Source organism: Lineus longissimus, chromosome 1, assembly GCF_910592395.1.
Source record: "Lineus longissimus chromosome 1, tnLinLong1.2, whole genome shotgun sequence".
Lineage (NCBI taxonomy): Eukaryota > Metazoa > Nemertea > Pilidiophora > Heteronemertea > Lineidae > Lineus > Lineus longissimus.
Genome location: NC_088308.1, coordinates 23,018,793 through 23,043,764, shown reverse-complemented (window position 1 = coordinate 23,043,764; position 24,972 = coordinate 23,018,793). Strand labels below are relative to the sequence as shown.

The 24,972-nt window shown below is 42.3% G+C and overlaps 3 protein-coding genes across 6 annotated transcripts in view; 2 read left to right on the top strand and 1 right to left on the bottom strand.

Moving 5' to 3' along the window:
* Nucleotides 1-1,356: 1,356 nt before the first annotated feature.
* Nucleotides 1,357-7,567, bottom strand: LOC135492850 (glycoprotein-N-acetylgalactosamine 3-beta-galactosyltransferase 1-like). Of its 3 annotated transcripts, none has more exons than XM_064779529.1 (5): nt 7,050-7,567; nt 4,799-4,908; nt 4,253-4,330; nt 3,047-3,717; nt 1,357-2,692 (listed from the first exon to the last, which is right to left on the bottom strand). In XM_064779529.1, exons 1-5 carry the CDS (start codon nt 7,091-7,093, stop codon nt 2,324-2,326), a joined length of 1,272 nt encoding a protein of 423 aa, XP_064635599.1. In that variant the 5' UTR covers nt 7,094-7,567; the 3' UTR covers nt 1,357-2,323. The 3 variants fall into 3 exon arrangements, with proteins under 3 accessions (XP_064635599.1, XP_064635609.1, XP_064635617.1); XM_064779539.1 differs by lacking the exon at nt 7,050-7,567 and adding an exon at nt 6,246-6,508; XM_064779547.1 differs by lacking the exon at nt 4,799-4,908.
* Nucleotides 7,568-14,127: 6,560 nt separating this feature from the next.
* Nucleotides 14,128-24,972, top strand: part of LOC135492828 (uncharacterized) — a 48,048-nt gene continuing 37,203 nt past the window's right edge. Inside the window, exon 1 of one of the 2 annotated variants that reach the window (XM_064779513.1) lies at nt 14,128-14,483. The gene's annotated coding sequence lies outside the window, so the exon portion shown is untranslated. Of the gene's footprint in view, nt 14,484-15,548; nt 15,668-24,972 lie in introns of those variants that run through there. The other variant, XM_064779521.1, reaches the window with a different exon arrangement.
* LOC135492822 (E3 ubiquitin-protein ligase Trim36-like) lies at nt 16,704-21,569 on the top strand. The gene has a single exon (XM_064779475.1). The coding sequence runs from the start codon at nt 17,507-17,509 to the stop codon at nt 19,535-19,537; it is 2,031 nt and encodes a 676-aa protein (XP_064635545.1). The 5' UTR covers nt 16,704-17,506; the 3' UTR covers nt 19,538-21,569.

The window sequence follows — 24,972 nt, the reverse complement described above, 5'->3', positions numbered from 1 at the left end:
AGCTCCACTGGCGTACTGAAATTGAATGAACCCCAGCCATCACTCTACATAAATGTAGCTGACTGACCCAGTGTTCCATGAAAGACAGCTAGAGAAACCACAACCTTTCAATTAATGGAGAAAAGTAAAAAGAAACCCTTGTCAATATAATTTTCAGCGTCCCGAACAATGAGGGGACACACTCAGAAACGTTACACCTGTAGCGCCATCAGTGGTCATCCTCCAGTTAGAGACGACCACCGTACGTTTCGTGTGCATATATCTATGGATCGTTTTTGCATGCCGACTAATCGGCGGTGAATATGATGGATATACGCACAACGACGGTGGATCGGCATGCGTTTTTGTTACTCTGACGTATGCTATGTTCGCCACCCAAGAAACATTTACGTTAAAGGTATTTTAGGGCGATGGTTTCTACAGCAAACCTGCATGATAGACACGTCGCATTATTGTCAGATACAATGTACTATAACCGGACGTCCCAAACTGCTGCTTAGAAGACTCGTTGAGGGAGAGTGGCGAGTCGTAGGCCTATAGCTTTTATAGCGGCTTTTAGAGACTTCCGTGTGACAACTGTAGACATGCAAGACCTTGTTCGGACACGTACAATTCACCACTCTCAGACACAAAGCACCAGTATACACCAGTGGATGAAGAGTCTTTTGACCGAAAAAAATGACAAGAACAAGATTCGGTCGGGTAGATTCAGTTTGAGAGCCACTTTAGTGACGAGAGTCGTGAGTATTTCGAGAAGAAAGAAGAACTGAATCGGAACAACGCTGAAATATTACTCCCTTGCTCACTGTCACAAAATTGGTTCCGTGATTTGGGGAGCTGCTGGTCAGACTGAATCTAGATGGTATCTTGGTCTCATTTTCCTTCTAGAAGGATTCCCCACTGCAAGACTGACTGGGTTATTAGCGATGAGCCAGGCAGCCTGGGTGAGAAAGGGTGCGTGTTGTAAAGCATGGTGACTAAACGAGGCAAACACCACAATCAGTAGCATTCAACCTTTGTGCCCTCCACGCTTTTGTTGTCTCGTCAGCCAACTTTTATTTTCCGCAAAGTGAGAAAAGAGGACATGTACCCAGCAAAGTCTGCAATATACACCGGGGTGATAGATATATAGAGGCCGAGCATGCAGTCACACGAATGCTCTAACGCCACCATGCGACAGCCAGCCTTCGGTGGACTCCCGGGGCAGTCCTGTCGTCGTCCTACAAGTATATATTCTTCCTATGGAGGAGGGCCGAGGCCGATCTACTGCGTCCGTTTCGTTAGTCTTGTTCTTGTCGTTTCTCAGTATGCTCCTCGATCTATTCACAAACCACAACAAGTCAATTTGATTGAAAAGATATTTTTTTAATCACGTATTCAATAGAAGTTACATCAACTACATGATTGTATTCCGTTCTTGCATATATTATAAGTTTCATTAAAATAATCATAGATCCATTGATATGTACAAAATGCATGTCATCAGAACTCGCTCTTCGGCAGTGGGTATGATGATATCATCGTGCGTGGTGTTTCTATACAACAGCAGCAGCTGGCCATAGATAGACCATGATTTTCAACATGGAGGAAACAATGGAAAACGATTTGATCAACTTAAAGAATCAGCAGTGTTCAACATACTTCGTGTCCCGTCCAAAGAATATTTCAGAGGGCAGACAAATAGCAATTCCTAATGATTGTTATACTTTCTGTGAAAAATTGTCATCAAATATTCCAAGAGAGAAGACAACATTAAAAGGCACATGAAAGAATCAGCAGTTTCGGACGGTGCAAAAGGCCTTTAAGGGAGAAGTTACCCCCAAGTAAATACAGCAAAACTTAAATCCTTGCTAGCAAATAGTTCATTCTGAAACCTCACCAGATTCGAAAAACACGTACTGGTAGGTAACTGATGCCTTCCATGCACGCTGTTTAAGAAAATCTCCTAAAGTAGCTCAAGTCTGTTTTCCCAAGTGGAAGGTTAAGTATTTTTGCACTGAAGGCTCGACAGAATATCTAATCATAAGAGCGTATATCGGGTCTTGATAGATCAGCACGACAATTATTCTAATCTTACCTTAAGCCAGGTCAAGGAGGATTGGACAACTGGTCACGTGACCTAAGGGGCGCTCTTATACTGGTGATGCGAGTGACGTCATTTATTTCAATGGCGGCTTCCGAAGTGCCTCAAGGTCAACATTTTAGAATTATTTTTCCTATTCCCTATTCCCTATTGCCTATTCCTATTCCCTATCCCCACCAGGCGTATCACGCCTGCACCAGCATATATATAATTATCTCCACATTCAGCGGCTCTGCCCCCTTACCGTTTTGCCTTCTTGGCAGTACTATTGTCATTGGCAAGCTTTACACCAGGTTTCTGGGTCTGAGCCTTTTGCACTACTTTGATATTATTCTTAGCCAGATAGTCTTTTATTTTTTCCATTTGAACCTTTTTGTCGGTATTTAAGGCAGATTTTGCTGATTCCGGTTTTTTAGTTGGAAGCACTGCTACAGTCTGAATGTAAGGAGTCTTCTTGTCGTGTTGGAAGAGGGAGTTGACAAGCGACGAATTGAATTTCTCATTAACGCCAAAAGTCTTTAGTCCGTAGACGAGAAACTCCAACATATACATGGTGTTCGGGTCAATGTAATGGAATGTAATGGAATATTCGCTGCAGCAATCCTTGCCCTGAAAGACAGAAAAAGTATTGAAACAACGAAAGTACACCGATTAGCGATTCTCTATCTCCAAGTGATACCGGGTAGGCCACGCATTATCATTTGTGTATTACGTCACTTAACAACAAATTCTTGGTCTGTAATGTATACATGTATTTTGATCAATTACAACTTAATAGTGCAGAAACAGGAAATATAGTTCTTACTCATCACAGACTGAATCCTGCAACTTGCACTAAATCAGTTTTTGGGTGATAGTAGAATAGCCATTACGTAGATGATGTAAGGAAAGTTTTGTCTGTGATTTGTTTTATCACGAAATGCTTGATGATAGCAGTTCGCCATTTTCTGAGTGAGCACATACCTTGCCTGAGCCGTACTTGGTATATTTGTAATACCAATCCGGGTAACCTCCTCCGACATGTGTGCCCGGGTTAAATGGATGGAAGCTTTCTCTCCGGTACGTATCAATAGAGAGTTCTGGCTTGACTCCTAACTTCTCCAAGCAATCGCCTATATTGACATCCTCAGCCCCGTGGTCCTTCCTACACATATTCTTAGGAATGCCAGTCGTGACTACTCTCCGGAGAGCCTCCTTGCTAAGGACGTAACCTGCCCCTCCACTCATGTAACCTTGCTTCACGATCGTCTTGAAATGGTGACCGAAGAAAACAGGAGATTCTGGACTGTGATGCGCCAATAGATACCGTAAATTCTCCACAATGACAAATGTATCGTCGTCTGCTTTCATGAACCAGTCTGCCTCGTTTTGGTAATGGTCCCAAGCATGCTGGAACCCTTTCATTGTTTTCATGGTCAAGTGATCACGTCCTTCCGACACATCCAAAGCAACAACATTTGGTAACGTTTTGCTCGACTCCGAACTCATGAACAGGAAAATATTGCATCTCTTTGCCCAAGTATCGTAAACGGCTTTGGCCTTCTTTTCCAGGTTTTTTGGAGCCGTCATTATCCAGCATAAGATTCGAACTTTCTTGTAAAGAGCGTCGGCCATGCTGACTTCAGAATCGACACCTGCAATATAATGGTTATGATACTGACACGCCGTTATTATTTGACAGTGACCACGAATACTCATGTTGACCATCACCCAAGCCATTCGGATTCTTGGATGGCACTTTTTTACTCCCATTTTAATACAGGTTGCTCCAAAGATAATTTCTCTTCCGGATCGACGGCGCTGTTCAGGATCGTTAATTTTATTACAAAGCTTGTGCAACTTAAGCGCTGCGTTCATAGATCACTTATAAGAGATGCATTCACCTCTGTCGTCAATAAACCAACAATATGGTCATATTTAAAACAAACTTCTTTGACTTCATTGTGAACTTCGTAATAATTCGAAAACTGCCTTTCTACTACGATATGGCATTTACCAAGTTAGATCTGCGGCGAAAGCTCCTTTTCACAATATAAGGATCTCAGTGAAAAAAATCACGGGCTTCGTCACTGTACATTATCGCAATAAGTTTGCACATTCAAATTAATCGGTTCGATGTAATAATTGGTTGTCCGTCACACGATGATGAATACATTTGTATTTACTTACGTTGGTGAGATCGTACCGCCATCTCTTGTTTCTGTGGAATAAATAGCTGGGCCAGGTCCGCCGCGGCGATCCATTGCACTGATAAGAACAAGAATGGTAAGAGTTTAGACTAGAGATTCTGGTAAACAATGGATTTCCAAGGCAACACACTCAGTCAGGTAGCTCTACATGTCCATGTCCAGCCGTACAATGATGGTAAATTATATGTATCATGTACATGTATATTTGAATATTCTGAACTTCCTGGAGCGCCAGCATTGCTTGTGCGATGGCTTGTTTAGTTACGTACATTGTACTGCACTGACAGACTTCATCACCTGTATTTCTCACTCTCAGTGAGCCACTTCTGCAATTGTCACCTTGAGAGTTCAATCCGCGGTCTTCAGAGGGTATTTTCTACGAATTCATAGCTAAAACTGTCTACTATTCAATAGCTATGGCTGACAGAATTCACGTATCGAATGCAAATTAAAACGCACTACACAATAGAAAAAGGCCGGGATAACGCGAAATTGACCTTTTAAGTCAGCGGCTGGAGTATCTTACCTCTCTTTGGCGCGGACACGAGGTAGCGACTGGAAAAAATGAACACCATGACCATCGCAAGGCCTCCGAGGAACAGCAGTTTAGTTAGTCGCATGATACTGCACTTGGCCCTGCAGAGATAAAATGAAGACACTTTTTATCACCAGTCACTAGGAAGATTAGAATATGGCAGCATCGAATCCGTCCATACATATGATAACTAAAAGTGTGAAGGATTCAGAAATAGTCAAACGACGAGCAGCGCGGTTTGTTTGCCGTGGTTACAGCAGGTACAACATTGTAGGAACCTTGTCTTGAACACCGTGGAAAAGTTCAGAAAATACCCGAACAACTACAGGGTTTACATGATAAAGAGAAGTAGGCGATGGACAACAACTGAAACGCCAGGAATAAGGGCAATGAACGCTAACCTAAAATCGGTTCCAAGGCGACAGTTGACAACTTTGAAGACTATAGGCGACTCAGTCATTCGTGATTGTGAAGGTATCAATAGTAAAGATATAGCTACCTATTCATAAAGCTTTGGCATAAACAGGAGTTTGTGTTTGTAAAAATAACGGTCAACCGTGTTCACCCTTTTTCAAATAAAAAAATTATCGGCAAGAATAAGTACATGTTTACTGCTACGCTCTGCTTATTTTATTTATATAGTCTATTCATATATTTCATATTCATTTATATTATACTTACAGTTTTAGTCCACAGAACTTAGTAGAAAATCAATTACATTGTTCCCCGATTACAGTACATTAGCATCACACACATTATTACTTTCAGCCTATGACACAGCTACGAAAGCTACCAGAAGAGATACTTCACATCATTCCACCGTACGAGAAGCCCCTTCTTGACATAACTACTATTGTAACGCCAGTAGACATTTTAAGTCAAGTGTAACATCAGGAAACAAGTTGATGGAGCAGAACGGAATCGTAATAGTTTACACTGTACCAAACCCAACCAGACCAGACCAGGTCACATCGCTTTATACACGACGTCGCAAATGACGTACGTTGAAGAACTTGGTTAACAATCCAAATTCGTTGAAATAAAATCTTTTGGGAAAATTTTAGACGAATGAAGAATTACATTTAAGGGCATTCCTTGATCTCCTGGATATGTCACATGCTTTGCTTAGTAAAACACGTATTTGTCACAGTTTTAGTGTCTAAAATCGAGATTAAAAACCATGAAAAGACTGTCGTCAAAGTGCTTCTACCACAAGCAGAGACCTTCGGATGACGACGGCAACATGCCTGGAGAAGTTCAGTCATCATGTCATTGACTGCTAAAGCCTTGTAGAGTGTAGACGGAACTGTTTAGTCGAACCCGGCTTACATTTGGTGATAAAACCTTACCGACTTCTACATGCATTGCAACACATACATTCCATGAAACTTTAAGGACACCAAACAAAACAATGACCCCGAGATAGCAGACCACTTACTCTGCGATCGACTGTTGAGACGTCATCGCCCTGAATCCCCGATTCACTGACAAAGAGTGTAATGAGTACAGTAGAGAAAGATAAAGCAGTTGTCCGAGATTTATAACGTATTCCAGAGAGATTCCTTTTTCCACCAATGCAAATCGACAAATGTATACCAACACGCAAATTCACGGTTATTCATGCAGTAAAACGTCCGTCTCGAGTGCGCTCCACGCCGCCGTGCATGGTCTTATCAGACCTTTATCGGTTGGTACATGTAGATATAACTATAATATATGTTGGGAGAACATTGATTTCTAAACACGCTATATCAAGCCACTTGTCGTGGGGAAAGTATTGTTTGACTACAGATATGAATTATGTAATGCTTTTTTGCGGCAATCATGAATCTCGAATGAATATACATTTTGGGCAATATCTCGAGCCTGCCTCATCAGTCCAATGTCCGATCCACTAAAAGTTATAATAACGAGTGGCAAAATAGCTAAAATAACACCATGAAAATCGAGACACAACCCTGTTTCCAAATTTATATCGTTGAAATTCATATCCATGGTTTGTTTTATATAAATGAATAATCTCAAATCCGTTTTCAATTTGAAACGTAAAAAGTAAAAAGGGGCTTTTTATAGGCCTAAGTAATACAACGTAATACAATACAAAACAATTCGACTTCAGGCTTTCACATATTTGGCAAGTTAAGTGTATTGATGTCCAATTGGATGATATAACTGTGACGTCACAAATAATTCCTGATGTGAACGACAACAGGCATGCAGCAGAGATAATAAAGATACTCACCACCAGTCACACAGGACGACTTTGACATGTGGGAAGTATTCCATTGCTGATAGTGATATCGTGGAAACTCGATCTTGCAACGTGAGGAAAAGTCGCTGCTCTTGCAACTGTAACTACATGTATTGTTATTTTTTTACCCAAGGCCAACAGAAGTTTAAGGTAATCTTACAAAAGCTCCAGTTTCTCGCAGATGAATAAGAAATGCGAGCTTCCATCCAGCACAAGCACCACCCACACTCCAATTTCACCAATGTTCCCACGTAAACACGGTAAAGGCCTAAGCCTATAACTGGTTGTAGATCACCCACACAATTTGATAAACCGAATTTCTCTTCAGTGACAAGACATCTAGCTATCCTTTAGCTATCCTTTTCTTTATACACTCACAACTGTAGTATACACTCACAACTGTAGTAAATAATCCTTATACTTTGTAAATGTTTGGAGGGCAGTTTATATCAGCATGTCAATGAAAAATTGGAGGGAATCTTGCATGCACGAATAGGCATGCCTAAATGTATACTGGGCCAATATCACAGGACGTGGCCAACAGAACACAATGGTTACTTTCAGTGGTGTAACTATCACTAGATAGACAGAATTAAACATGCATATATAGGTCAGGCCAGATATGAATTATCAAAGCCAAAAGAATGTTTTTCTTGTCATGTGAAGAAAAGGCTAGTCTGAAGATATTCAGCGTCATGACTGGTTCATTCTGCAATTTTGACTTGTGATTGGAGATGCGATTAGGCTGCGATCAAGTTTGTAGTTGTTGCATTGTCCAGCCCTGAAGCTGTGCCGATTCTTGATGACATTGAGGGACAAGCACACCGAGAGAGAGTATCGCAATAGTCGATTCCTCAACTTACCCCGGTCTCGATCAACTATGAGATTCCATCCAATCCAGGAAGTTTGGACTGAAACATGGCACTTCTAGGCCGGTTCATTTCTGCCCTCATCATGCCGACTTATCGGCGGTGAATATCAGTCCTAAGTCTCCTCCTTTCACTATTTCATACGTTTTGCGCCCAATAGGATAAACTTGTACTTAACTATTCAATTGTCGAGTGTTTGTTTGCTCGATGAACGGAGAATGCATGTTACTTCTGTCTGATAATACTCAGGGTGATGTTACCGACGGTATTGGCCAACACACTGCAATATGTTGACACAGTATTGAGTATGACATGTCTAAGAAAACACAAGTATTCATCTGTTGCCCTGGGCGAACCTATTTATTCGATACAGTGTACATGTATTTTGCTGATCCATCATGTTTGCCGAAGTGGTTTGTTTTGGGAACTGAAAGCCTTTATCAACATTTTTAATTAAGTCCGTTTCAGCGTTAAAAAAAATTCCAGGAAGGCTGATGAATGAAATTACTTTCGGTTTCGAATGTCGGGAACTAAATCTAGACAATTACTATAAGCTATACCCGATGGAAGGACTGTGAGAAAAAAAGGTGTATTTGCATGGCGGAAGTTATTGGATACAAAGAAGTTTTGTCAAAGCCAGGGTCAAATATAAACCTGCTATGCAACATGAGCAGCTGCACACATCGCCCGGTCTCGGTCGACGACCAGACGAGCAATTAATGAAATCGACTCAGTGATTTTCCTATAAGATGAAACTGGAGATTACAATGCATGTATTCCTCTGCATGTATACGAAATTTCATAGATTTCGTTGGCATTGAAGACCAATAGGCTACCATTGTCACTTTGGTGTCCTACCTATCCATAAAACATGCCACCACGCAAAAAAAAACAGCTGGACGACTCTGCATAATTCATGCAATGAGCAGTGTACGTAGCCGACCATATATCGTGAGAGTACGGATGTTCCGGCCAAAGTGAATGTGAATCTGTGGTCGCGGCCATTTTCAGTCCGATTACACTGCGCGTATGATGTACAGTAAAACTGCCGGAGAGAATATGCGTGAATATCATGTCTGCTTTGGCGAATGATGCATCTAATGGTATATACATGTAGTATGCCTGGTAGTAAAGAATGGCTCTGCATTTTATAAAATACAAACATTTTGCACATGCGTTATTCAGGTTTCCCGAGCACGTTCACTGACAGATTGGCCGTGATGCAGCTCTTCGGAAATTATGTTGTTGTGAACTTCCGTTCTCTGTCCGGCTGTAAATAAACGCCCAGGTTCAAGTCATTCAGGGTACACCTAGCATTCGGAACAAATATCAGTATTTCCATTTGATTAGTATCCGCATCGGGAAGAGTGTGCCTTGTCAATAGCGCTGTACTGCCAAGTCTACAACAATAATAACACTGGTTGAACAAGGATTAAACATGATTAAACAAATGTTCATTTCCCGCGATCATGAGAAAGAGATTCGAGGTGGATGGTACGAGCAATGACACTGACTGAACTCGATTTGACCGTCTGCATAAAAGGTACACAAAGAAACTGATACGGGCCTACTTGGCCAAAGGTCCGCGTCATATTGACTGCCAGCAAATACATGTATAGGGCAGAACAAAATATTTACACGTTTTTTTTGTGACTTCCAACAGACAGCGATAAAAAATTCCGGCTCAGCCCACACCCTACCCTCTCGCGGCTGATATCAACGCGTGATATACACGTACACCCTTGTTGCATTAGGTGTTATGCATTGCTCTTCATGTAAACCATAGTGTGAAAAAAAATCACTTACCTCCAAAGCAGAGATTATATACACGATTCAGGTGATTCTTATACATTCACGCCAGCCAGTTCAGTCTTAAAACTAAATTCCCTTATACTTGTATATACTATAATGTATGTTAAACAATCCTTCTTCATTTTACATGGCATTGAGGGTTTTATTTTGCTACAACCCCATGTTGTCGCAATAATTACCACAAAGGTCTCACTGTGCTATTGATCAAGGTATTACCGTGACTGCATGTTATGTCACAGCCGCGCGGATGTGTGCAGGCAGGATAGCCGATTACGGCACGCTGTTGCGTAACAAGATTTTTGCAACGCTTCAGGGAAGCCCGAAAGTAGTGAACTGCCCCCTTGAGGATGTCTTGCGTTACAATAGCGATGTTTGAAATTTGCAGCTTTAAAGCCTGCAGCACACTAGCCGCTAACTTTGGCGACAAGAGGCGTTCGGCTGACGCCTCTCGACGCAAAATTTGGCGGCCAGTGGATCCCGGTCAGAGCACACCTGCCCGGAATTGGCGTCCAGTAGCGTCTTTTCCGCCACTTTAGGCTGCCATTTTGAAATCATGTGGCATCAAGACGCAAGCTGATTGGCCATAGCCTCGCCTCCGACGCCAGTGTGCTGCAGGCTAGTGTGCTGCAGTGCTAATGACGTCATTATCCCGATAATGTAGGCCATGCCAGAAATCATTCTAATAATGTGATATGAGAATTGTATATTTCTGATAGGCCAGCAACACACGGCGAATTTGACGACCCTGATGCTGGTGGCAGACTGATTCCTATTGGATAACACTTCCAAAGTTGTTGTTTTAATTTTTGAGAGAATTGCCTTGGTCAATAACACACTCAATCATTACACCCCCCCCCCCCACCACCACCACCACCGCCAACATATCCGAGAGACTGTCTTCTCCCTATCGTGCTACATGTATACGTGATTGAACGCCAAAATCAATAATAACTGTGCTCAAAATGTAGCAACTCCCCGGCCAAAAACATCCCAAAAATAATTATTAGCAACTTATATCACAGATATCTCCCGCAAGCAAACGATGCGTCGCCGCTACTTGTAGAGGTACTTGAGATATAAATCGCATGCGGTTATTATCACTCGTTTGCGCCGTCATCACAGATAGGCCGCGCCTATCCTGTCGACTGATAACGCTGAAAGGGTGGATGTCGTCCTGGGTGCCGACAAATGGTACCCAGGTTCGAGATCGACTGGACAATAAGCACCCTGGGTGCCATTACACTAGACAAACAGCACCCAGAACCTGGGTACCATTTGTCGGTACCCAGGACGACATCCACCCTTTCAGCGATAATAACTGTCAAGTATATCTACTGCATGTGAATGTATACCACGCCTTTTTTTCGAACATTCTTTATTTCTGGAAAGCGAAAAAAGGTTGAGTCTGCGAGTGCCACTTTAACCGTCCCCAAACACAATTACGCTTGGCTGGCACCAGATGTCTTTATTGTCGTCATCGGCGCAGGTTTCACCAGCGACTTCTTTATCACTTTGTTTTGATGAAAAAGAGATAGCTGCAATAATATAATTTATGAATTGTGAATTTGAAAGCTGTTTGATTTATTCTTGGTTCTAGCTATACATGATTCTGTGCTGATCGTTAAAACCTGTGCATCGCCACTGATAACAGGTGAATGCTGTTAATATGATTTTGTTATGGTACAGTTTCCGACGCAATACTCTGGGGAGCAAACCCTACTTTTTTGCAAGATTTTCGTCCAAAATATGCATGAAAAAACACAAGTGAGTAGGGGGGGGGGGGGGGCTGTAGCCGCCCTGCCCCCTCTAAATACGGCCCTGAATCTTTTGATTATATGAATACCGGTGTGACAGCGGATATAGTCCCCCTGGAGTCATAGTCCGGTAGCATTGTATTTGACCAATTAAGCAGCATGATCTATTGTACCGCTAACCCTAACCAAAACATTTAGCAATGCGGGCTATTGTTACACGGACTATCAGCCCTAGGACTACTATCCCTTGCACACCGGTACACAACAAATGCCTGGTTTATTTGTGAACGTGTGAACATTATCCTACTTAGCTTCATGGAAAAAAACCTGTTGTTCTGTTCAAAATTGCGAAAATCACGTTATCCCTAACGGTTACGTTGAGTTATCATTAAAGGGGTACTACGTTCGTATTACTTGTGGTCCAGTTAAATAGAAATCCACAAATACACAATGCCGTAGTTAAGTTATTATGAATATGAATTTGTTGAAACTTGGTATTCATAGTATTTGTATATCTGTTACACAAAGGCAATGCTGACATTTATATTTAGTATGTATTTACGCAATTGAAAGTATTCAAATTCAATTAAAAATTCAAAATTTTTAAAGAACGGCGTCGGCCTTCAAGGACGTTATCTCTTTCAGGCAATCCATTAACATTTTCACGTTAAGACTTAACAGCTTCCGTTAATAAACAAAACAGATGTAACTTCGGGGCACGTCAGCGTCAGCGACTGACACTGCCATCTGATGTTATAATATAGAGTAATAAAAATCCAACATATTATAGTACCCAGTTCAAGCTCTAGGCTTGCCCCAAGGCACATATTATAGTACCCAGTTCAAGCTCTAGGCTTGCCCCAAGGCACATATTATAGTACCCAGTTCAAGCTCTAGGCTTGCCCCAAGGCACATATTATAGTACCCAGTTCAAGCTCTAGGCTTGCCCCAAGGAACTGTACAGAGATTAGAAACCTTTGAAATGTCCATTGCGAAAATTAAAAAAAACACGAATATTTAAAATAAGTTCTTTGTAAAAGTTTCCAAAGAATTGATAAAACGTTATAGGTCAAAGCTTTTTTAAAAAGGTGAGTTTTTAAAGCGTGACGAGAGAGTTACATGGTATGGTCCTTGCACTGAATGGAAATGACCGCTCTCCACTTTTGATTTTGTCTTTGGAATGATAAATTAGGTTATTCGACTTGGCTGCAGTAAGCAATGTCTGAACTTTACTGACCTTTGAGATAGAAGCAGGAATGTTTACCACGGTCATGAAGATTTGGAATTCTTTATGAAATTTAATACCATGTTTTATGGGGCAGAATACATCATACATTGTACCAAGATATAAATCGTTGGCATGATAAGGTCATGGTCTTTACTATGAAGTTGGAGCATGAACCTCATTCGTTGCATACTGCAGTCCGAGTTTAAGGAATTGATTACAAATTGATATTGATATGCAATCTACATGTATCCTGAACACACCTCCGTCAATAGGAATTTGTATGCAAGTCTCGTTTCTCATGAAGTCCGGTTTATCTACTTTTTCTCAGTGCGTGATACCAAGACCACATGTATATTGATTAATCTACGTATGCTCGATAATATGCCAACTTATTTGCAGGTTATTTTGTCCCTTTAGCCGGGTATATACTGAAACAACTGAGATGTAAAACCTCCGCTAGGTGGCCGAGTTGTTCTCAACTTGTGTGAAGCAGTTCAAAATTACGTTCAAAATTACTCCTCGGCGACCCCTCTCCGGCGGCGAACGAATGGAGCAATCTTTGTCTTGGGCCTCCATGGTGTCTGGCAGCCATAATGACCGTGTCAGCCAACCCACTCACACCGATTGCTTCTTTAATCACGCTTTATCAATACACCATACAAAGAAATGAGGCAGAAAAATAGCCTCCTCGGCTTCCTCGGCAATTTGCAGATTGAATCATAAAACGCATGCAAATCAATGGTGTCGTGCCCTCATCCTCTGAAAGCCCAACTTAAAGCTTGTTCCCATTTAACCATGAATCATTTTGGATCTAAAAAATAAGCTCCAAAGGATTGACTCTTCAAAGGATTGTCTCTTAGAAGATTGACATACATGTAATTGCAATATACTGCAAGAAAAATTGTTAAAGTGCTGATTCTTGTAGTTAAAACCACGAATGTAGTGTTAAAACACACCATCGGCGTGATCAAATGTCATCAAAGTAGAAGCCGTATAATTAAAATTATTAAGTGTGAATGCTTTTTTCTTCTCCACTTGCCGCTGTCGTTGCATTTCTTCTGTCGACTTGTTCACATTATATCAAAAATCCATTATCAGGCGCTGATATCTATGGTGTATTTTTTTAATATTACCAAAAATCAATTACAGCTTAGTAATATTCAAAGAAATACACCATACATCGGCGACTACACATAGTAATATAGGTTTTTGAGCTTCTGGAATACCTTTAATGTTTTTTCGACCAACACAAATTTGCAACCCGGAGAAGTTTTTCAACCCCCACAACCATGACAGCCTCTCTACCAAATCTACCCACTATAAAACCTTATACACCTGCGCGCGCGCACTCCATCTTCACCCGCGCTAGACGAACCTGTCACCGAGGCTGTGTGGTGCATTCTTGCCGCGGCCACCCTCCAGCCCTCCAGAGGCTGACAGTTCAATTTTGCGTTCATCGATGAATGTGCTCATGCAGACAAACAGTGCATTCGAATTGAAAATGCCATCGGAGAAAGGCATTTAATTTATTGGCCATTATTAGTCATTCCGAACCAGATGTTTGATATTGTATAAAACAGTTCCCTCGTTGGAATACCAGTATCAGGTGGTCCGACGGATTCTTCTCTATTGACTATACGGATCATACGGATAGGTTTTGGAATATCCAAATGGTGTTATATTGTGGTGTCCTTATGGCGTTATAGTGTGGTTGCTGAAGAACGCAGAGGAGCAACGGTATAGACCGATTGGAATATTTCAGGTAAGTCACTTTAACCCTACATTGTATATCCTCACATCGGAGATTTGGTACCTCTGTGATTTCATGTACATGTACATGTAGTGTTGTTCTTCGGGTGAAAATGAGAAAAATGAGAGCCTGTCCGATCATCTATTGGTTCAGGCCGTTTGGGCATCCAGCGACAAGAAAATCTCTGGCATACTAAGTTTCAGTTGTCAATTAGTACATATACTTGTTGCTCTGCTCTCGCCAGTAAGTCAGCCAAGATACGCCGATGACTTAACGTACGATCATAGATTGTACTGCATTGGCAATACGTCACTTTGTCCTTGAAAGAGACTATCTCATACTCGACTGTAATTCAATCAGTGCTGGTTGCTGCAGGCTGTATTAGACGTTGGTGGGGTTTTCAAACGTTCTGGCGGGCTCGTTGCTTATGTAAGGGAAGGTGTTACCATGGAGGTACTTGTGACAAGTGCTTGTTATACAGCATCACACTTGGAATGTGTCCTAAGAATATAGACCAGCCACTCCTGTGGTCGTTATCGGAACAATGTCTACTATAGTTATCATGGAGTCCTGGAAATAGTCCAAACGTTTACTCCTTCCTTGAGGATATGAGTATTAATTCACCAATAAAGATCAAAATGAAGGTATAATATTTCTATCTATTTGGTGTGATGGAGCATTCATCGACACTAAATTTCGCTTTGAGACATGGCGGCAAATAACACTTAAAGTCTTTTTCGCCACCTGCCATCTTCATTATTTCACTCCTGGAACATCCGCGACAGTGAAGGGTATAATGATATTCTCTCGGCATGGTTCGTCGATGCCTATTTTCTCCCTTTAGTAAGGAAGCAATGAAAAATGCCGATATCTTAGCTACTATCATCTCGTATAATTGATGGCACATTACAATTACGCTATTTGTGACCCAAATTGAATTTCATCCCTTCACTCCGACAAAGTGTTCGTTTATCGCTTCAGATCGATAGCAATGTGTGTCGGGGCCTTGAATGTAATTGTTGTAGATCATGTAAGGGGATGATACTCATTGATGTGCGGCTGCCAGCCATGATTGCCTATATAGGAATAATGACGGTTCATGGGCGCTCGTCGTGCGCTTAGCTGAGAAATGCTGCTACGACAGAAAGACATATTTGATGACGCCTTTCCCCCGATTCGACCATCACTTATAGCAGGTAGGCACGAAGGGGTTGATTTTTGTAGCCGAGCCCCCTCCTCGCTTCCCTCAAATGGTTCATGGACGTCCAAATTTCAGTTGACTCCCCCGATTCAATTTACGTATATGTACCCAATGGACACCCCCTTCGCAGAAAATCACCTTCTATCAATCGAGTTTTAACATTTCGCAATTTTCGGAAATAGCATAAGTCCGCGAAAATAAAGCAGAGAGTATGATATTGTCAAGTTGCAATAATATGATAAGTCCCGTTGGATTCAAAATATATTACGACAAGGCTTTGACGGTTCCTACATCAATTACAAGGCATAAAGACGGATGGTTTGACGTAGTTATGGGTTTGGGTTCATCCCCAACTGACAACGAGATAAACTGTGCACCGCACGATTGTGTGTTCCCTCTTTTCACTCAGTTCAGTTACAAATATCGGGTCTCTCTGCATAGATCAATTAGCCCAAGGACGCTTGCTACCAGGCCTAAAGTGGATGACAAATCATCGGCCAACAGAGGATGTGACACTCAAGATTGCTTCTATGTATTTTTCAAACACTCCCGTTGCAGCTGAGGGGCAATTGAAACATCCAGTCTGAGCAGCATCTGGGGTTAGCTGAATCAAAGTGAAACCGCTTGAGCGCCCAGCCTAGCGTTCAGTCCCCAACCATACCAGCAACCAGAGTCCATACACCCTCCCATTTATTTTCCATTTTACCTTTAGGCCATAAAAGGAAGTAAACATCTTAATCTATACTTGATATAAGCAATAAAATGCATCTCGACATACACACGTGACAAGGAAGTTACCGTGGATATGAGAGTACACTGTTGACATTTTATGTAGGGATGGCTTATACTTGCTTACATGTATATATTTTGATATCATACCAGTAGGTTGAGCAGGAACTATGACCTAAATCTATATTGTGATCGGCCACGTGAAACTTTAATGAATTGAAATGATGTCAACATGTCTGAAATGTCAAAGCTCCAGATTGTGTATAACATATATAAGAGGATATATCGTATACAAATCTAGAATTTAATTGGTCATTGGAAATGTACTGTAAGAAGAAGTCATGCAATGATGCATTGGTCACGATCAGTAGGCGCGCGTCGCTCTGGACGAACGTATTGGCTTAGACCAGACTGGTTTGGTTGGAAATAAAGGGGCGTTGAGAGACAGGCAGTGTGGATAACAGTTTACTCTTTGCTTTTCGTGATATCCTTGTGGACTAAGAACTGTCATAAGTGTGAGTTTCAGTAATCTCGAATACAGGACTGGTGTCTGTACAACACTTGCATAACTTGTCTTTGGAATATGGACTGAATTTCAGTGGATCGAGCTGTTTAAGTGGAGTTGACAGTAAACCCGTTCTTCTCTACCGAGACTTTAGATTGAAGAATTCAGTTAACGGTATACCTTTGGACAGCGAGCTGTTTGTCTTAAGAGGTGAAAAGTCAGGACCGGTGAACAAAGTTTCTTATTTTCGTTTCAAAATCATTACCATAACTGTTCATGACCGCTGCGGACATCCTTGCCATGTGAACGATATACTGTGTGTGTCAGAGAGATCTTAAGTCTTGGACTCATCAGGGAGAAAAGTGACACCGGTTATTCTTGACTTCCATATAGTTCTTCGGATTTTTGTGTAGTGAAAGTAATTTAGAACACCTGCTAGTTCGGGACAAGACTGTGTCGGAAAATTACCGGCTGTGCATTAGACTGAATACGAAACTTTTTAGTTCAAACGTTCCATGACTGCTGGACACTCCACCACATGATCAATTTTCAGAACATTTGAGCACAGTGGCCTCAATCTACTGAGTAAGACAACTAAAGATGGCGGCGAGCTTGAGCCGCCACTCAAGCAGCCTTAGGAAGGAATTCGAGTGTCCAATATGTTGCGATGAATACAAGGAGCCGAAGGTTCTTGCTTGCCAACATTCCCTGTGTAAAGGCTGCCTGAAGCCCTACCTTGCACCATTTTTGGCGAAGAAGGCCGCATATTTCCCCTGTCCTTGTTGCCGTGCGAAATGCCCACTTCCAAAGCAAGGAGTCCAAGGACTGAAGGATAACTTTACCTTGAAGAACATCATAAGAATCTGCCGAACCAGTCTACGAGTTTCCAGTGTTCCTGTTGTAGAATGCGGAGCCTGCTGCCGTGCCACTGCAACTCATTTCTGCCGTCAGTGCGATAGTCTTTTCATGTGCCAAGCCTGCGTCAAAGCTCATAACTCAGTTGCTGCATCATCGGAGCATGACGTCATTGGCATCTGCTCAACCCACAACAAGCCGTTGATAAGCTTCTGTGAGACGTGCCAGAGTGCCATATGCCAACTTTGTTTGATATCCAACCACTCCGAATCGACTCATCGCATCGAGAACTATAGTGAGGTCATCACTGATATTCGAGACGAAGTGGCAAAGGTCGCTACGGACTTTCAGCAGAATGTTACCCGCCTTGACCAAGAGCAAAGTGAGCTGCATGACATCTATAACCAAGCGAGTGGGAGGGTGGATTCGGTCATTAAAGCCGTGTCGGAGAAGGCGGACAAGGCAATCGGTTTCGTTGAAAATGAGATGGAGGAGATCAGGCTGAATGTCGGGGATATTGACAAGCGCATCAAGGAACTGGAGCGTGAGAAGGAGGTAGCTGAAGGAATGTACAGCAAGGTTAAGGAACGCGAGAGTGAATTGTACGAGAAGAAAGTCGAGTTGATCTGGGATCTACGCAAACAGGTGGACATATACTCCAAGGATATGACCGGGACAGTTGAAGAAATGAGTTCCATCCAAGAACGTATGACAGCAGCAACCGAGAAGTGGGAAAGTTTAAAATCCGACAAGACCATAGATGCATTAACCTACGGTAGCTGGAATAGCCTTAAACGTGACATGTTAGGCCTGTCAGCTTTGACTAGTACCCTTGATAGGGCAGCGCCGTTTAGGAACATCACCACGCGATTTGCTGCATTCGTGCCGGACCCGAATGAGCGAGAACTGGGATTCCTGAGCAGGGAGTTCGAGTCAGCTTCGAAAAAGATGGACTTGTGTTTCCCGGGGAATATGGGGTGGTACAATCTGAAGAAGGTTGTGCACCTACCAAACAACAGAATATCAGCACTCGGATGCCAGCCCGATGCCCCCGCAGGGTCAAATTCGCTCTACTTCTGGGGACTTCCATCATCTACACCAAGCACTGTCGTCAGGGAATCTGAGCCTGTTGTTGACATCGTCGCCACGTCATCGGGTAATATCATCCTCCTACGTAGGCAGGGCCCGATACTCCGAGTCCAATCTACGAATGGTGGAGGCCGGAAGGACATCATGGTCAAGCTGGAACATAGCCTGCAGAATACTCTCGCCAACATCGACACAGACGATCGTGGCAACTACTTCATCATGTACGGCAGCTACCCTCAATGCCGCCTACTCGTGGCTGACGAAGCGGGGAAAACGCTCCAAGATATCGGAATCGTCTGCGCCAAGCGAATGTCCTTCTGCAGGTCTACTGGGATTCTGTTCGTCTCAACTGCCCAGGTTATGCTGAAGTTCCGCTGGCAGGGTCCGGTCCAAGGGTTAGAAGTGATGACTTCCACTCCCAACAGAAAAGGCCTCAACTACAAGGATATCTGCGCCTCCAACAACGGTGGCGAGATGTTCGCCGTGGTCCATAGAGACGGTGATCCCGTCGATGTCCTCCGAGTCTACCAAACCCTGGACCAGGAGGGTGACGCAGAGAAGATGAAGGAAATATCCTTCCATTCCGATGAAGTCGTCTCGGCCAATTTCACCAGTTTCTGCGTCAGAGATGATAACTTTATCGTGGCTTATGCGGATCACATCGAGGTGTTCCATCTGACTTCCTAAGTTGAGCAGAGATAATCGAGCGCGCGGGAGGGGGGGGGGGCAAGAAGACGGTTGCCAGCTTCGCCCTGATCGAAACTCAGAACAATTTATCAATTTTAGAGCCTTTTAATTTCGTATAGGAATATCATCCCTGACCAGGCCAGGGACCTATGTATATCATACTGCTCTGCATATCTTATCCAAGAGCTAAATCTAGTTTAGGCCATATTGCTCTGAAGATCGTTTATATTATAGTACACTTCCTTGTACAATTCTAGTACAAGGAAGATATGTTGATTTGTTCGAGGTGTAGATTACGCGTTATAGATCTATGATTACTGAGTAAGTTTATATCATTGGTAAAAACACTGCTGTAACAGGGTTTTGGATATTCATTTTTGATCCACATGAACACGAGCGGTCTCGATAGAGAACCAAGGACCGCCAGCACGGTATATGTATTTGAATTCCGGAGGTAAATTCGGGTTGGGTTAACTGCTTGGACTCTCAAAGTATCGTGTCAAGTTCTACAGGGGAAAGCCTATGCCTCCTTGTTCTATCCTCGGGGAGTATATATGCACTGAAAAAAGTCCGAGATTCTCGTCAAATGACGTGTGTTTTTACATGCTATGGCATTCCTACATATTGTCGTAATGGTTTCTCTCTCCCATTGCCGCTCTTATGTTGGTGACATTGATCTCTCGGGCTATTGTCAGCTCCCTTGATTGCTCCATCGAGTTTTTGCATCTCTCTCCTCTCACCGCGGCTTACACCGTATCTGACAATGCCCAAAGCGGTCACTCCGCTCAACTCCAAATATCGTTCATTATCGTCTTGGCTACCATTATTTCGTGCGTCAGAATGTGATCATCAATCATGGATCTGGATAGCCGAGCTGAGCCTGAGGCAGTCCTATTGTCAGGGTTGTTATCGGCCATCACCAACCTGATGCAGGAACCTGATTACTTAACTTCTCCCAACTTCAACTTACCACATCACATGAGTGCATCATGTTTAATTTCCCATAAAGAATGTAGAGAGGTGTTTTCCAGGTTGGCTGAATTTGACCAGGACAATCTGGCGTACGAAGAACGTGATATGATTCCTGGAGTGAAGTGAATTGTGTTGAATTTGAAGGATTCAATAATTCCTGATAGCTTCGTTGTCATGAACGCCTTTATGGCTACTCACCTGTGGACATTATAGGGACTTATTAGTAATCAGATTGTTTCTGAAGCTGGGACGTCTTCTTTACTGTTTGGTAGTGTATCGTAGACATGCGCTGCGTACGGGATGGTAAAGTGATCTGAATTTGACATTTTTCCCTTACCAAATGATCTTACCGTTAATGATCTTACTAAAAGAACTAATATTCTAATTTCACAATTCAGATTTGCGAGCTATCCTGTCAAGTACCGGTTATTCAAGTCTCACTGCATGTCGTTATATGGGTATCAAGGCTGGGATCTTTCTTTTAATGGTGTTGAAGATGTTTTTGTTACATGGAGAAAATGTATCAGAAAATTACTACGTCTACCATATAGAACACACAGTGCTCTGCTTCCACTGATTGTAGATGATGTTTCAGTGCAATCACACATTAAAAAGCGTTTCATCAAATGTTTTGTAAATTTGTTTGTGTCCAATAACAGGTATTTAAGATTATGTAAAGGAATTGTTAAGAATGGAAGCCGGTCCTCTATTGGTAAAAGCTTTAACTACTTAGTATCTAAATACAGGTGGGATAGGTATAAGCTACCAAGTAAGTGTTCAATGACAAGGGATGTTGTAAAGGGCGAGAGGGACAGTTGTGACAATGAAGAACAGAAGAGGGTTGCGGGTCAAATTAGGGAATTGATGAGTGGGAGGGATACAGGCCTTGATATTTTAACGAGGGAGGAGATTGATGGGTTACTGTTTGAACTATGCGTTAATTGACTTTCCTACATAGGTAGGCAAATTGCATATTCAAAATTGTAATGCATCCTTCTTTGTAACGCACCCTTGCACTTCTATTGTACCTTATGAGTACGAAATAAACGTATATATAAAACTGTTTCAATTTCTTATTATTTCGCCTTAACACATATCTTTGGCAGCCTCGTGGGCTTGTGACGTGGCAATTCGACCGTTTTAAGACAGAACTGTAAAACCTGTTGGGAAAGCAAAATCCGTCGTTGCGTCCGATACGAAAAATTCTTCCTGTTGTCGGGTTCTATTGGGTTAAAAATAAATTCCGTGACTTCCGGCGAAAAAGCACAATAACTATGACATATTTTGCACTGTGTGATCGGTGGAACAAGACAAGCACTGCCGACTTAACAGTGTCATGGTAGCACATGAGCACACTATCATGTCATCCACACACTCATCTAATCAGGTGCTCGGCCGTAACTCAGTCCGACCCCGGCGACAGTCATTAGCCTTGTTTGTCGAGTATCGATGAATGAAGTGGCTGTAGGAGGCCCACATTATTTCTCCCAACTCCACCGATGCGCTCTTTAGTTGTTGTTACATGTACAGCAAATTCGGTCGCAGACAGAATATTGATAACATAATATTCATCTCTGCCGATTAAATGTCATCAATCCTTACATACCAAATCTGCTTCAAAACAATCAAAGAATCAATGTCAGAGAGACTTGAGCTGTAATATTTCCGAAGATATCACAATGCTTTTTACCATTTTTTCAGTGACACCCTATATGTGCCGTGTAATCGGAGCAGAAATGACCTGGTCTCTCAATCATGCTGATATCAAATGACATTAAGAAAAGTGCCATGTTGAGACTGAGGGCGGCCGCGAGTGTTATGTTTAATCCCCTTGAAAATAATGGCTTAACGTTACGTTTGTATACACGGACCGTCACCTTTTTATTTTCATATCAAGAGTTGCTTACGCATTCCCTTGTCAGACTACAATCATAATATAGACGTGTTGAATTTCTCACCATAACCCATCACCCGGGGGATTGTTAACAGAGATAGGCTGTCATCACGCGGCCAGTTCTCTCGAAATTTGACCCTGCACAGAAACTAGAGGTTAAGGATTATAGGAACCACCAAAGGTTGAGTCCCAACACACAATTTTCTATGCATCTTTATAACATCAGTGGTTCAACCATTACTTCAAACTGGTCAGAAGTGAATAGAAAAGATCAATGACGCGTTCGAACTGGAAATGCATGCAACTTAACAAGAGTGCCATGGTGGCGCCGGTCATGGTGCGAAGCGATTGGGCTGATATCCCTTCTCCACTGTTTCCTCCACGGTATCACCTCTGCTGATATTTTTTCGGTAAAACAATATCGTATTCATTCCTCTATCAGAGGATCGTTTCTTGTGGCGAGTCGTAACTCCACCTTCTGAATGGAAGGCAGTTGCTTCTTATCTTTGTAAGGCTGAAATGGTGTAAAGTTTCTGAATGAACCCATTTCCCAGTGCTTCCCCGTCCCCATTCTTTAGGAACACTAACAAGCAGAGTGTTCGTTTCTCTGTTGAGAACCTGTGCACATCTTCTGAAAAGAAAACCATTAATGTGATTGCCCCGATAATGACACCGTTGCTTTCTTCTCTCTTGTCTATGGTGATGATTGTATCTTTTATTTCCTCGAATCGGGCTGCTGCACCTGAGGCTTGCGATCATGGACACTCGCCTGTATAGCTTATTAATCCGCCAACAATGGGTGATACAGTCCCCGATTGACCGTTACGAGGTGACAATAAATGCAGGTTGGTGATTTTAAGGGGGTGATTAACTGAACACTGGAACATGTATAGAAAATTGTATAAAGATTTCTTGAGATTTCCGTTTTGAGGAAAAATTATCGTAGACGCAGCCTTATATAACATGACTAGTACATCCTCCTTTTCTCTGAGAGTACATTTTCTTAATGGCCGATCTCATTTGAAACAAGATGACATAGCCATTATAAGATTAATCATTCTGAGAAAGCAAACATATTATTCTATACTGTCCTTGAATGATGTCGAACATTAAATGCAATCATCATCAATAAGAAAACAAAGGTCAATTTGATAACAGGCGACCATGGATACTTTTATAAAGGTCAAGGTCATCGTGACGAGGAAATTGATGAAATGAACCGCATCCTTCACCCAGCTATGTATCATTCGCATCACATCAATCATGCAAGACGTTCACAAATGAAATTTTCTCTTCATGCACCAGTCAAGCGTTCAACGTTCGTCTTGTTGAGATGAGTCTTCAAGTACACATTGTATTAAGTATTTTAATGGATTTTTCCCACCTGAGATCGACAGGAGGTTCCTTGCACGCGATGAGGTGTGTGTCTCTCATCAGCAAGCAGATAACGTGACGACTAAGCGCTTACCATTGAAGACATTGAGGTAACTCAATAACACATGTCGCTTTATCTGGCCTACGATTTCTCCATGGGCATTTCCGGGACTTCATTTCGAGTCTTCTATGTCGTTCCGCTGCGGCTGCAATGTGTTTGCCGCACCCATTTCGCAGAGCTATACCTTTTTTATTTAAATGAGGAACGCTCGACATCGAATTCCTCGTTTTCCAAGATTTTAAGAGCTACCCTTTATCATATTTCGTGAGGTTTGTAAGCCGACTCCATTAACATATCACGCATTCACTATGACTTGACGTTTCTGACCATCAAGATGTTCAACTTAAGCGAGATAGGTGTTGGTTTACCGTTACACTATCTCTGTAACCACAAGAGAAAGAGTAGCCTGCATATTTTCGATCAGTAAGGACCTCACGGTCATATCCGTTAACGGAAGAATTATCTAAACAACGTCATCTAAAGCAACAGCTGCCGTAACCATTTATGGATCGGATACATAAAACCTTAAAACTATAGACGCCGTCTTGAATTCATCACTCCATCTAACAACTACTGGTGCAGATGAACAGAAGCACAAGAATCATTGGTCGTTAAACGCAAAGTATTGGCTGGGATCATGATCATGCAGTGAGGTGTCCGCGCTTGTACTGCATGGTGCACCGTTTGTTATTTTTTACTGCATGTTCCCCACATATCTTAGTGTTTCTATATAATGGACTGTTTTTTGAAAATTCTCCAAGGTCCTGGCTCCGGGCAGTCGAATCCAACACAGCACATGTAATCGATCACGCCGTCAATATCATATCTTGATCGAAGAATCGAGACCCGGCGCTGCGACCACAAAAACGATGCTGATATATTTCTCAATGAAAACAATGCCCTCGCCGTTTGCCCTTCAAGACATCAGCAGGCTTACAAACCACGCAAACCAATCACTGCTTATATGTAAAAACAGCGCTAGCATCATTCCAAACAGGAAAAAAAACCATTATCCAGCATGCAACAATTGATCATTTCCCTTGGTCGACATTAATAAAGGCAATGATTTTAATGTGCCGCCTGCTGCTAGCCAAAGATACGCACGTAAATTAACCGAGGCGAATATGACAGATC

What these genes read in the sequence shown, in the direction of transcription:
- LOC135492822 (XM_064779475.1), top strand. Translation starts at nt 17,507, where the DNA reads ATGGCGGCGAGCTTGAGCCGCCACTCAAGCAGCCTTAGGAAGGAATTC.
- LOC135492850 (XM_064779529.1), bottom strand. Translation starts at nt 7,093, where the DNA reads ATGGAATACTTCCCACATGTCAAAGTCGTCCTGTGTGACTGGTG. An exon ending in GTCGTCCTGTGTGACTGGTG is followed by an intron (nt 4,909 to 7,049) that starts GTGAGTATCTTT and finishes TTATCTCTGCAG; the next exon opens with GGCCAAGTGCAGTATCATGC. An exon ending in CGTGTCCGCGCCAAAGAGAG is followed by an intron (nt 4,331 to 4,798) that starts GTAAGATACTCC and finishes TGTTCTTATCAG; the next exon opens with TGCAATGGATCGCCGCGGCG.